Below are 14,376 nucleotides of genomic sequence, written 5' to 3'. Positions count from 1 at the left end.
TGAATTTTTAAATCTGAAATGTGTCTGCCGGTGGCACTGAAGCTGAACACCAATAAATAAACACAAAAGTCAAAAAGACATTTACATGTCATACAGCATGTGTCCATCAGTTGTAAAGATTGATTGATTGAAAATGCCCACTTTTAAAAATGTTTGTATGACAGATTCATGGTTTATTTGCACTGCAGAACCAGGTTCTCCTTAGATAATGTACTCACCGTTGGTGGAAAGCAGGAAGTAGGCGGCGTTCTGCTGAGGAAGCCATTTGATCTTGTTGATCTTCTCCTCGATCTCCAAACTCTTCAGGTAGTCGAACTCGGGCTCGTGGCTCTGAAATGTGCTGTAAACATTGTACTCCCCTCGACGTTGGGGCTGACTCTTACTCTGAAAGATAAGGACAGAGGGAGAAACGTAGTAAGTGAATGTTCTGTTCACCATGAACTCCATAAAATTCAACTCTTCAGAACATATTTGTGACAACAAGATGTTGAATAATTCAGTAAAAATCAATGCTAGTGTAAATGTTTGTTCAATACCTAATTGTACCCTCAGTAGCTTAACTCGTTCCTCATGCCAGGACTGACCCGGGGAAAACTGCTTTTAGCGTTAGTGCTGCAAACTCCTGGAACGTTTTGCAACATTGAGCACTTTTGTCACTTTTGGACACTTTAGAACTATTCTTCTTAACTGCCCAATACCTGACTGTAACTGTTTTATTTGATTTTAATTGTTGACTAATCATTGTAGTTATTCAGGCTTTTAATTATTTTAAGTTTATATATTTTATTGTTCTTACTGCTTTTACTCATTTCATTTCCTCTGGTAGCCTTAACTCATTTTGTTTGTCATTTATATGTGTACTCTCGGCATCATTGTAAATGAGGGTCGCCCTCAATGATCTCTCCGAGAACTTAAATTAAGGTTGATGATGATGATGATGATGAAATTTGCCTTGCTAGAAGCAGAAATTTAGTGTGAATGCTTCCTGTCAAGGGATGGTCCAGACCATAGACTGTATATGCTAGGGGTTGCATCACTTCACGTTGTTTATTTTTTGAAGTTGACAGTCATGTTATAGCAGTCGAATCGACAAGTTGCTTATGAAGTTTATCAATAAAACTACTGAAGAAGGGAATACTTTTCAACCAGCTGAAATATGAATTTGCAAATGCATCAACTGCTAGTACCAGACAGTCAACACATGAAGAAACAGCAGGTTGCAGCAGCTGCAATAAAGTATACAACAATAACACATGTGCTACAACTCTCATATAAGTGCAAAGAAAAAAGTCACTCTTGGAAAATAAAAAAACTCAGGTAAACAGGTTTTTGCCTACTCACTGTCACAGTTCTGCTTAGTCACAGTTTTAGAGTTCATATCCTGATAAGTAATTAGTCGACATCAGGCATAAAGCTGTAAGGTTGACGAATCTGTACAACCCCTAGTATACAGTATATAAATGGACAGCTCGCCTCAGCCTCTTCTTGTTGAACAGAATGAAGCCAAAGTGCTTCATTAGCAACCAGAGTCTGCGCAGTAGGGATCTGCTGAGCGCCGTATTGATGTTGGTATTGACATCTTCAGCTAACTAAACGCACATTTAACGTACAGACAAAATGGTAAAAATCACGTAGGTTGGTATAGTCCACAGATGACCAGATTCTTGTGTCAGTTTGAAGCAGACACTCAGTTATTGAAGTTCTGTGACTCTTTTGTGTTTTTTTACATTTTCTCTTCCTGTTCTGCTTAAGTGTCAATCATGACATTTTATTCAGTTTCTAACAAATCAAAACAAAACTTCTCAGAAATTAGCTACTTAAACACAAAATAACATGATAACAACATCATGACCAACATCCAAGAGCCATCACTGAACTAAACAAAATCTAACACTGACCCACCATGGGACAAATAATGGGACAAATAGTGCAATACTGCCTCGACCTGCTTTGTTTACACATTTACTTATAAACTAATGATGATTGTGTGTGTGTGTGTGTGTGTGTGTGTGTGTGTGTGTGTGTGTGTGTGTGTGTGTGTGTGTGTTTGGATATTTTTACTGTACTTGTGTAGGTATATATATATATACACATGTGTGTATATGTATGTATTTGTTTTTATTCTATATATTAACATATTTTTTATATTTCAGGTATGGCACAGTACATTTTGTTGTATTCTTGTGCAATGACAATAAAGTCTATTCTATTCTATTCTATTCTAGTCTATCCACAAAAGAGTTGAGAACAACATACTGATGAACAGAAAACTTAATGCAGCCGTTTAATTACAGGCACGGAGATCATAGTGGTCACGTACAGACACTTTGTGAACTGTGCAGCAGAATATAAACGTCACTCCCCCTCCTCTGGGTTGAACTGAATTCTCAGCCCACTAGGGGTCTGGCCGGAGAAACTCCAGCTGAAGTCTGAGTGAAAAGTTTGGCTGTTTGCGTTCACACATACTCTGGGTAATCTCCTTTTTCAGGAGATTTCCGTATGTGTGAAAAGGGCCAGTCAGCAGGGGGAGCTCTACATATTTGAATATTTTGGCCTCACTTGAGGCGGGTCTTTAGCTTACCATTCTTTATACAATCTATGGTCTAGACTAAAATCTATATTAAAAGTACGCAGCAGGTGAACTAATTTAGACTTTCATTGATCCCAGATATTAACACTTGATGTTGTGTCATGACTTCGTACTTCGGCTTTTTAAATCTACAGCAGATAACGTAACATGAAACCTCAGTTTTAAACTTCTGGTTTGGGACCTTTTAGCCAACAGTAGAATGCTACCATGCAACATTCAAGATGATGAATATTCAAGATTCAAAAAACTTTATTGTCTATCACATTGTTGAGGCTCAACATGAAAACATACAAACATTCACACTAACACTCACATTAGGTCATAAATAGCTAAAAGTACCCTAAATAGGTAAAAACACATATGCACAGCATTTACAAAACATCGCTTATTAAGCCCTGTTTAAAATGTGTATTGCAGTGGGAATAAAAGAGTTTCTGTAAGTTTTATTTTTCGACAGTGGTACTCTAAAAGACTGCCCGAGTGGTGAAGGGGGTGTGAAGGGTGATGCAGACTGTCTTTAGTCTATACAGACTATATTAAACATTATACTTGCTCAACATGTTAGCATCATCACTGTGTGCTTATAAGCATGATGTAGTTAGCATTAAGCTCACAGCACCACTGTGCCAAGCTAAGCCTCTCAGAGGAGCTAGCATCCCATGCTGTCCCGTAAAGATAACGTAACAGAGAGATGTCTGCTGTATATTAACATGGACATTCTTGTTCTGGCACCTCATTACATCTATAGCCTATATAATAATAATAATAAAACTTATTTGTCTGTAGCTAAGAACAGACGTGTGTCATTTGAAACCTTGGCATCTTTACTGGTATTCAGAATCTGTGGTTTTAAACAATGCTTCTCTGTGTAACATGTTTAAACTGATCGCCTCAGCACAGATTCTTTGTGGAGATTCTGGATAGACGTGAATGTAAGATATTTACTGCTACATTTCCATCAAACAATTTCTTTAGATACACTCCCTTTTCTTTGTAGTTATCTAAAATCAACCTGAGTTTTTTTTTCAAGGCTGTGAAATCCTCTCAGCGGAAAGGGCAGCATAATCAGTGTTGCATTGTTGGCATTTCTTACCTCCTGCTCCCTCTGGAAGACAACCACTCTGCCTCCTTTATCCCCGGTGGCCAACAGCTCCCCCGATGAGTTAAACTCCACCGTTGAGATAATGTCAGCTGCAACACAGGAAGCAGAAAATGTCAGCATGGATGTGCACAAAGCTGTCAAGGTATCAGTCGGACAAAACGAAAGCTCTTTTCAGACCTGTCAGAGGAAGGGAAGGGAAATCTCATGATAAATTAGCATAGTATGCTCCAGCACAGATATGTGGGTCAGGAGAAGCGACTGCATGAGTCACTGCATGATATCAAACTAATTGTGTCAGTGAAGTGAGACAATCTGTGTCATTTAATAGCTTTTTTAAGAGACTCTGCAGAAACAATAATGATGCCATCGCCCTCTCTCCTCCTGGCTGTAGGACCCTGTGCTGCTCTGACGCCCTCCTGCTCCTTCATTAGAAAACACAGTTGCAACCCTGCAGACCATGCTGCAGATATGTATTTAGATGTTCAACTTCAATTCTCTGCAGTGCATCAAAAGGATACATCAGTAAAATACAATCACTCATAAATATTCTTCCTTTTCTGGATTGTCTCGGTGTCTCTTCATAGCTACAGTTGCCCTAAAAGTAAATAACAGACACCTACCCTTAAAGTAGCTTTTCCTCTCCTGCTCAAACACATACATCTGCATGGATTTAGGAGAGGCTAATGGTGACTGTAATTAATACACAGCCCGAGGCAAAAAGGCACAGCATAATGTCTGTCACACACACACACTATGCAAAAACACACACACTACAGGAGAGGCTATCCCTCTGTTTAACAGTGACAATAATATTAGGCAAAGAGAGAGAGAGAGAGAGAGAGAGAGAGAGAGAGCTTGTTGTTTTGTACCCCCAACGCCCTCTGTGGACCTGCTACTGGCAGAGCGCTGAACAGGAGAGGGGAATGTTGCTATGGAGACCGTTTCCATCTCTAGCGGCAGTTGGAGGGGTGTATATGTGTGTGTGTGCCAATAGCTCTCAGACTTTAGTTGCTGATGCTAGCTGTAATTCAGCAGACAGAGCGAGTGCTGCAATAGAGTGAAAACCTGCTCCTGCATCTGGGGGAGTGTGTGCAGTTCAATGCAGCAGCAGCAGCACAACTTTAGACAATAGAGTCCCTCTAGACTCTTCTTCCTCACATAAAGCTGCTGTGCGTTGTGGAAATGACTAAGCGGCATGTGTCTGAGAGTGTGTGTGTGTGTGTGTGTGTGTGTGTGTGTGTGTGTGTGTGTGTGTGTGTGTGTGTGTGTGTCCTCGCCTTGTTTCATTGCATTGTTTCACAGAAGCAACATTCTGGAGAGACACCAGAGGGATTCTTGCAGCCTTGTGTTGATAATGGTGTGAGGTGGGAGGGGGGGATCCTAATCACATTGGAATCTGGAAGCTAATAATGTTTCACAGACAAGACGCACTCTGACCTAATTACATCCTGGGAGAACCCCACACTGACACACCTTTTAGCTGTCACATGTACGCTTACACATTCACACAAAAATCCAGCACAGGAGTTATTATAGCTTTTCTGTATTTGCATGAATCAGCTTTGTGCACGCACAGAGATTTCTTGAAAACCCTAAGCACACTCACAAACACACATCACACCACACAACTTGAACAATAGTGTCTTCCCCGACACAATCAGACAAGTCACTGGTGTGAATCCAACGGAATCGGCTTAGAGGTCAGCTTCCTCAAATCAAAGCTTTTCTCTCTCTTTGCTCTCCCTCTTTTCCCCTGTCTCTCTCCCTTCTTCCCTCATCATCATCACATTTAGTCACTGAGGAGAAACAGTAATTGATGGGTGCCATTTAAACAAGTTTACACACGGATACATCCTTCCATCATCTCAGTGAATAAAGAACGGGGGAGAGCTGGCGATGCAAAAACGGAGTTACATGATGGAATGCTTCCTTAAATTAGTTTTTTTTATGCAAATGTATTCAAAACCTGATGAGACGATCTATTCTGCCACTGATGGGCTTGTCTTTGAATGCCAGTATACTGTAGAGTTATTTGAGATTTAAAAAAACGATATTATAAGGAACAAATTGATTAGCAGCTGAGTCGCAGAAGGGGCAGAGCTTCTGGGAGGTTTTCAGTCAGTTCTGATTTTAAAACATCAGAAGGTTCAAAGGTGGTCTGGATTCAACAGCAGCCTGATGACTCTGTTAATCAAATGTGTACTTACACACACTCTCCCTTTCTTGTCCAACACACACACACAGCTTCATCAGCAGACCATAACGAGATGAAGATCATAAATCCTGTGGTCAGCCAGCTCTGACGCAGACAGGTCAGCAGCTTCTTGATGTATTGCTCGAGATAACACACATCCATCACCAGGAATTACACACAGGCCTGCTGGGATGTGTGTGTATGTGTGTGTGTATTGCAGTATGTATGCCTGAAAGAAAACAAGCATGTCCTCTGCTCTCATGTGTTTCTATTCACTCTGAACTTTAGTAACCCCCCCCCCCTCTTTAGCGAACAATATAGGATCATGAGTCCAGCTGATTGAATGGAAACATAGATATGCATTGATTCTGGAATGAAAATGCTGCACGATGAAGCCAGCAACGCAGGCAGGGGCGGGGAGTGTATTGAATGTATTTATAGGCGCCCCAGCATGGAACATCTATCACGCACAACACAGAGAAGGCCACTAAAAAGAAACAAGAAGGGGGGGGGAAGTCTGTACAGGGAGAATTGTTGCTCTAAGTAGGTCAATAAAAGATTGTACAAAGAGTCTCCTTGAGCACAGGCTATACGACCAAAAATAGGAGCACCAATGGCTAACCTTCTAGACAACATGTAATCCTGTCAGGGGGCGAGAAAGAGACAAAACAAACCATACTAAAAGGCTTGATCCTGTGGCACTGCCGGGGCTGTGTAAGGCAGACAGCCCCAAAATGGTGCGGAAAGCAAGTTGCATAAGTGCTGGCAGTGGTTCCAGGTAGTAGGGAGGGATGTTAGCAACATGGTGTGGTGTAGATGCTTTGTTAGCGGTGGACATTCAGGAGAGAGGATTACTGCACTTATGCTGAGCTGCCTGCGTCAAAGGATCAAGTTGGGGGACAAATCAGGTCCTTCCTCACACACTGTCAATATAATCAACAGAATCTAGCATGAACACTTTTCTCTATGTCTTTAACAATAACAAGCACATGGAAAATTACAAATTATGTTAAATCAGATCGCCTTGTGCTCAAAAAGGCAACTGATTATGTCTTCATTTCCACACCAGCAACAATGGAGATCAATCAGAATTTGAAATACTCCCTCCTAGCTGCTGGTCTGGTACCCTTGATTAAGGCTTTATTAGGCTTTATTAGCCTTCACACAAAGCAACAGAGCACAATGCGGCTCTCTACATCTGAAGAGCACGACTCGTTGTAAGATCTGGAGTGAACAAGCTAATTAACCTGGTTTCTGCAGGATCAGCCCCTTGAGAGTGAAACAGAGTGTGTGTGTGCATGTCTCTGTATGAGCCTGTGTGTGCGTTCTTTTCTGTATCCTCACACTCCAGGGAGTTTAAGGGTGAAATGGGCAAGACGTGTTACTGCTTCACTCCTCACACTTCATTAACACTTTGCCGTGGCACACATCTGACTGCAGACAAAACACAGAACAGGGCCGGGAAACAAGAGGGAGGAAAAAGAAGTGGGGGAAAAGTGGTGAAATCAGAGATCGATTTCTGCTTGCACGAACATGAAATACCGAGCAGGATGATTCCAAAATGCTTGTTATTTGGTATTCTCTTAGAAATTAAAGATGTAGGAGGGGGGATGGTGGGGAAGCGGGGAAGCGGGGGCGCGTAGAATTATAATCCAGCAACAACAAAACAAAAGCCGCCTCTTTCTCTCGACTGGCTGTCTGTCTGTCGGTGCTGCTTTTGGTGCAATCCCTTTCATGTTCCTGTTTCCAAGGCTGGAGTGAATCAAAGATGAGATGATGTCTGTACAGACTGAAATCCTTCTTCTACAGCGACCTTATCACCAAAAAAACATGAAAGATTCAGAGAGACATTCCTTCCTAGAGAGGACACGGGAATTAGCTATCAAAACTCACAAATGTAGCCCATTATGAAGTTCCAGAAAGGTCAAACACTGCTTGGCCTTCAGGCTAATGTTGCACCCAATGACTCACATACACAGCAGCACTTCACATAACTACCCAAGAAGAAGTTGGAGGGAAAAATAGGAATTTATTTGTAATCGTCTTACAGTAGCAGCTCCGCCCGATTTCTTGAATAAATTCTCATTAAAATTTCATGGAGCTGCAGACTTAATAAGAAGCTAATCAGGGGATGAAAGCAGCTGCTGAATAAGGAGTGTGACTCGCCCCAACTTCACAGCTTGCTATTAAGCACCAACCCCCCCCCGACAATATCCTTCTCTTGCTATGCGGCGAGGTGGGGGCTCAGCGTTTTGAGTGTTTCATGGTGAATAATGGATGGGACCTGCGGGTACGGTGGGCTAAGTCTTTTTTAGTGCCGGGGTCCTAAAGTGTGGCCCCGGGCCGTTTGACTTGGCTCAGACTCAGCTCTCATCAGCAGCTTGCAATAAAGGCCTGCATCAGTATTCAGTGGGGGGCTGGAGGGGTCACATCACACCCGAGCTTGTAGTCACATCAGACAGATATGTACGCAGCAGAGAGAGAAAGAGAGAGATGAAAGAGGGGGTGGTGGAGAGAGAGAGGAAACAGGATTACATGTCCTACCAATAGATCTGTTGGTCATTGTTCTGGTGGCTAAATTGTAAAGGAGCAGAAATCAATACAACAGCAGACATTAGGTGAGGTCCCGCCTCACAGTGGGGGAGCTATGTACACACAGTGTGGTGTTCTGCTATTTGATGATTTAATTCATTATGGAACCAGTGAAGGTGCATATCAGGAAACATTACTGTGGCCCATGTTGTAGAAATGTAACAGTCCATTGCTTCAACATACAATCAGTGCAGTTAGACACGACACATCCATTGTTGCAGTAGGCAATGTATCATCTGGTGGTATGGGATGCAAATCAGACACTAGATAACAGGAATGATAAAACATAATATATAACAGAAAAGGGATGACCAGCAAAGTGTTACTTACAATTTATGCATATTATGCACATGTACCCACACCAGGTCAATGTGCCCAGACCCACTGAGGTGTGGGATTGGTGCAAGGCAAAGGTCAGCTATAGTGACATCATTAAAATGTGACATCATTAAAGTGTCCTGCTGCTGTGGGCAAGCACGGCCTGAGGGGAATCCCTGTGTGTGTGTGTGTGTGTGTGTGTGTGTGTGTGTGTGTGGTCTGATCAGACTGGGCCTGATGGAACATGTGCACTTTGCTGAATTTACGAGGACCAGCGATGGACCCAGACACAGACCTGTGTGATCTTTGGCTGCAGACTGGCTTCATACCACTTACGACACAAGGATTCAGGGAATAAATGTGCAAACACCAACAGACACACACAGACACGCTCAGTCACGATATATGAGCTGTGATGATCACTCATAAATCAAAGCCATAAAAAATAACAAAAGTAGCCCCCCTCTCGTCTGAAAGTGCAGATGTGCAGCAGAGCAGACAGACAAATTTACACCCTGTGTGACTCTCTGCACTCTCTCTCTCTCTTGATCCAGTGAATATGACAGAGAGTCTCAGAGTGAGACAGAGAGAGAGAGAAGCTGCAAGACACAAGATCCCTTCCTGTTTTTTATCTCAGCACACATCAAACAAAGATATCCATCACTCCCACCCCCACTCCTTCACTTCTCGCTCTGAACCAGCCTGTGTGTGTTTAGGAGTGACAGCAAATCATCTGTAAGTGCGGGAGTGGAACGAATGATGATGCTGTAGTACGTTTAAATGAAAAAAGGGGGGTACGGCCTTCTGAGCCTTGACTTAGCCTCTCTACAACCTGTTTTGGCTTCAGTAACATAGCTGTTGGAAAATGGAAGAAGCTGCTGGCTCTGACCCACCCTGCAGGCACATACCCTCCAACAACCTATAGTTTCCATCTATTGTTCAGAGAGATGCTGAATATGATTTTTAAAGTATTGTTTCAACAGTCATATTTCACAGGTTTTTTCCTGTTTTTCTATATTTGAATATTATGCTAAGTGGGGGCTGAAATATGTCAATAGTGAAATAATAATAAAAGCATGGAGCCGTAGAGAATATAAATTTGAAACAATAAGGCCACTTAAATATAAAATATAATCCTTAATCAGGATGGAAAAATACTTCTAACAAAAGCACATTTCTTTCATCAAATTATTTTAGTAAAAGACGTGTTTGAAATGTGATTTGGTATATTTAGAGCGGCTGTCTCGTGCTACATTACAGCATCACATAATGGGATTATGGTTTGTGTGTGTATAAAACAAATCAGTTCTAACTGCTGCAATGAAAAGCCCTCGGTAGTTTTATTGTCTCTCTGATATCAGCACAGCAGTAAACGTCCATAACCGATCTGCATAATCACTGAATGGAGACCCCGAGCTGGTAATGAGATTAATGGAGGCTTTCACCTGTAAATCAATGCTTTATGTTGATCAATGAGCTAAGCAGCTTGCTGGGGACAGGTGCAACTGATTGGTGGAGCATTGGGGAACTATTAAGCATCAAACAGTTAACAGGCTGATAATCAAGAGGGTGATGTGTGTGTGGTCAGTGAGGAGGAAACACACATGTGCAGGAGGCTGCAGTGAAGAACAGCTATTGTTAAGAGCTCTAGTTATGAGTGTGTACAGTAAAGATACACTGTGTGTGAGTATATGTGATGTGTGTGTGTGTGTGTGTGTGTGTGTGTGTGTGTGTGTGTGTGTGTGTGTGTGTGTGTGTGTTCTAGAGAGAGGGAGCGATAAACCGAGGATTCCTCTTTAAATGAGGACATCGTCTCAGTCTCTGAGTAATTATTCCAGCAGACTCCTCTCCCCTCTTTCATTATTAATGTATCATTTCTACTGCATCACATGTTCTGTATAGACTGTAAAAGAAGCTTTTATTCCACTGCTGCCTTTAATACAGATTAAATCCCTGATTCCCATCAGTCAGGATTGCCATCCCGAAATAGCAGGTATGATTGGAAGCCACCTCGTCATCCTCTACTATTGACACCAGGCGCCCTGCACTGCCTCCATGTTTATGACAAATGGCCAGAATATTCCTCCTCTGGCCCTGTGACATCTTTAACTGTGCCTGACGAGATTAAATGTGCATTCATATACCTTTATGGTGACCTAAGCATCATCATAAAGCCTTTTAGGAGGATTTTTATATCACCAAATAAATGAACAGTAAACCATGTTTTCAATGATATCTACTTTAAAGCATTTTTGATTTATTTTGCATGCTTTATAAAATCCAATGCAGTGACTTGTGTTTTGTCTGTGATATAGGCATGCCTCTAGCTACAGCCTCAAGTTATTTTTCTCAACCTTTTTTTTTTTTTTTTTTACTCATCATCGATTTAAATACCTTCGGTTGCATAGTTGTGGTCACGAAGGAAGCTGTTGTTAATTTTCCGGGTGTCACTCTCCTCCTCCATTGATAAATCGGCTTCTTCGGGATCCTAAACGCGGCAGACCTGCTCCCATCCTGCCCGGTACCGTCAGCAGGCGGGCTGTGGGACCAGCGGGGGGCCTGTCATGGCTCCAGATCTCCGATGTAAGCAACACAATCCCGATCAAATACCTGCTATGATGATGATGGTGATGATGATGATAGGTCCTGTCCACACCGCAGAACGCATCTAAAACCCGCACAGTCCGCGGCGCAGTGACAGTGCCGAATCCAACAGGGAAATCAATCGCCTCTAATGATGCGCGCAATAGCTCCTCGATCTGTTTTCCAAAGAATTCTTCCAAAAAATATCTGAGATATATTCAAATAAACTCGTATCAAATGTTCTTGCTGGCTCTGAACCTGCTGCAGCGCACTCCGTTAATCTCTTTGGCAGGATTGGAGTTTAGGCAGGCTAGATTTGCCCCCTCCCAGTGCCGGCGGGGAGGGTGGGATTATGCGTCAACAAGCTTGCTCCGATCACTTCTGTGTTTCCGTGTCAGATTCTCCTCTCCAGAGTTGGACACCTTCGCCTTTTCTGTCTCCAGATCTTGCAGGGCTCTCCTCTCTCTCTGTCTTCATTCATTCACTTGCCGGCGCCTGTGTGATACCTAAGCTGACTCACTGCGCAGAGCTCCACTGTAGTTACGCACCGCGCTGCTTCTGCTGCTTCTGCGCTTCAGTAAAAGCAGGGCCCCTCCCATGCTGCCGCCTGCCTGGCTCTTTAAAAAAAACCCACGAGCAGCAAATGTGACGCTCCCTCGAACCACCAGCAGCAGCACAAGACAAGGAGTTTAAACTCTGTCTGCCCACAGCTTGATGACCACCAGCGAGGCTTGTGCGTGCAAAGTCGACAGCTGCCGTATTGTCTGGTAGCAGGTTGCCTCTTAAGCCTGCCATCACCATCACCATCCCTGCATGCTGCTGCAGAGGCATCTATGCATTTAGCAGTGAGACTATACTCTCCTTTTCTGGGCAAGTATACCAGTATAAGACAACAGAGGGTTTTATAACTTGTGGTATAGGAAGAACATGACATTACATATGGCCTTGCAAACACTTGAAAGAGGACATAAAGTTCAGATTAAGAGAAATCCAGACGGAAGGAGGAGGAGGAAGGATGAGTCGAGAGAGCGACAAAGAGGAGCAGAAAAGAGGGCAGAAGAAAATGAAAAACCCAGACGCTGATTAATTAGATTAGTAGGGCCGCCGTCTGCACCTCTTTCAGGGAAAGATCTCATTTCCATGCTGAGCTTAATAACACAACACACACAACCAGCAACCAGCTTCTTCTGGTCAAAGTCTTTGATGTGTGTGTGTGTGTGTGTGTGTGTGTGTGTGTGTGTGTGTGTGTGTGTGTGTGTGTGTGTGTGTGTGTGTGTGTTTTGCATCACTTTGTGCATCCCTGCCCTTATCTACTCACTTTACCCTAAATCTCCTCAGCTCCACAAAGGGACTGGGTATCTCCCCTGTGCGAGAATCAACACACACACACACACACACACAGCATCAGCAGCAATAAAGAGATGGTGGAGCCCCCTCTCCTAAACGCATTAGCTCTCTAATCCATGCAACCATTTGCACACCCAATCCTCTGCTCCTGTACTAATGGGGATCTGGCTGTGAGAGTGGCATGCTGCTCATACCATAAAAAAAAAAGCAGGGGCCTTCCTACACATGCTATTTTACACACCCCATCACCCTCCAACCTTCATCTCCATCGGAATACATTACAGGGCGGTAGCCACGCGGGGGGATAATGAAGACTGCTGGAGCGGTCGTCGAGGGCCCGCGATTCACATGCTTCCATATTTACAGTCATCTGCTCCCCTAATGAAATCTGCTCTGAAACTCTGCCATCCTTGACCCCGGCTGAGTAGTCGGCGGTGCTTCCACTCTCTATCAATATTTAAACAGGGTCTGCGAGCACAAAAGAAACACAGAGACTTGGGCTAAGTTACAGCTGAGCAGCAAGAACGAAATGAAATTGATATGGAATCAGTGAAAGAAACAATGGGTTTAGCAGAATGAAGCTGCATGGAGCAGAGGTTCAGGTTTGTCAGGAGGTGAGGGGGGGGATGCAGACAGATGAAGGGGACAGGGTTGGCACTTCTATTTGACTGTATAATGAAGGAATAAGTGGAAGCTGCTGCATGGAGCCAGAGCTTGGGATCAATGCTTACCCACTAATGACATTCACCATCTCCCTGCCTGCCCCAAACTCAATCCATGTGTATATAAGCCAATTTTCTCTTCCATTATCCCCCCTTCTACTTTCCCCCTTTTCTCCTGCTTTGTCAAAAAGGCCCAAAATAGTCCGGTGGAAAGAAACTCAACAGCATTTTTTTTTTTTTTTTTTGCTGTGCATCTTTCTATCTCAGCCCATTCTGTCCAATGAGTATGCTTCTACTTGAGGGTTTCTGCCTAACAATATTTTACTCCACCACCTTAAAATAACAGTTTCAAAACAAGCTAAAAGAACAACAACTTTCAACAGGCCATGTCCACAGAGCGCCCAGGTTGCATGCTTATAGCTCAATGTAAGTTTTGTAGCGCTTTACTGCACTAGCCTGTTAGCTAGTACTGGTACTGTTTGATACAACGGCTGAGGCTAAGAGACAGAAGAGGACGAAGACGTGTGAAGCTAAGAAGAGAAAAAGAGAGTGACGGAGCAGGAAGCCAGACATAAAGCAACAATCGGAAGGCAGAGTGTTCATCCCTGCAGATATCATTCAGGCTTTAGATGCTAGCAAAGCCATATTTGCAGAAATTCTGGTAATATTAGTGTACCTTGTCAGTTGAAATTGGCTTTTCATAACAGTGCAGTTTGACTCAGAGACCTTCAATGGGTGCCAAAGGGCACCAAACTGAATTCCTATATATATTGTTGATTTTAAAGATAGTAGTTCTTTCCACTGTTGCCAAAGTCATTTTCATGGTGGATTAATGTTGGGTCTCTTTTCTAATATTTGCAGATATACAATCTAGACTTGCACTTTTCTAAAGTCAACTGAGTTCACTTCTGTTGTGGTTCGGTGTTACTGAAACCAAAATGTATTGGTCTTGAAGCAACAACCCTCTTATTGTCTGGAATTGCTCGTA

The 14,376-nt window shown here is 43.0% G+C and overlaps 1 protein-coding gene across 2 annotated transcripts in view; it reads right to left on the bottom strand.

Annotated features, from left to right (window-relative positions):
* Positions 1 to 14,376, bottom strand: part of ppp2r2ba (protein phosphatase 2, regulatory subunit B, beta a) — a 51,579-nt gene that overhangs the window by 14,251 nt on the left and 22,952 nt on the right. The window contains exons 1-3 of one of the 2 annotated variants that reach the window (XM_020647766.3): positions 11,191 to 12,036; positions 3,684 to 3,781; positions 219 to 384 (exon numbers count right to left, since the gene is read on the bottom strand). In XM_020647766.3, the coding sequence (XP_020503422.1) occupies positions 219 to 384; positions 3,684 to 3,781; positions 11,191 to 11,260 (334 nt within the window). In that variant the 5' untranslated portion in view covers positions 11,261 to 12,036. Of the gene's footprint in view, positions 1 to 218; positions 385 to 3,683; positions 3,782 to 11,190; positions 12,037 to 14,376 lie in introns of those variants that run through there. The other variant, XM_020647765.3, reaches the window with a different exon arrangement.

This window comes from Labrus bergylta, chromosome 9 (genome assembly GCF_963930695.1).
Source record: "Labrus bergylta chromosome 9, fLabBer1.1, whole genome shotgun sequence".
In the NCBI taxonomy this organism is placed as follows: domain Eukaryota; kingdom Metazoa; phylum Chordata; class Actinopteri; order Labriformes; family Labridae; genus Labrus; species Labrus bergylta.
The sequence above is the reverse complement of the archived record's forward strand: the minus strand, read 5'-3'. Positions and strand labels throughout refer to the sequence as shown.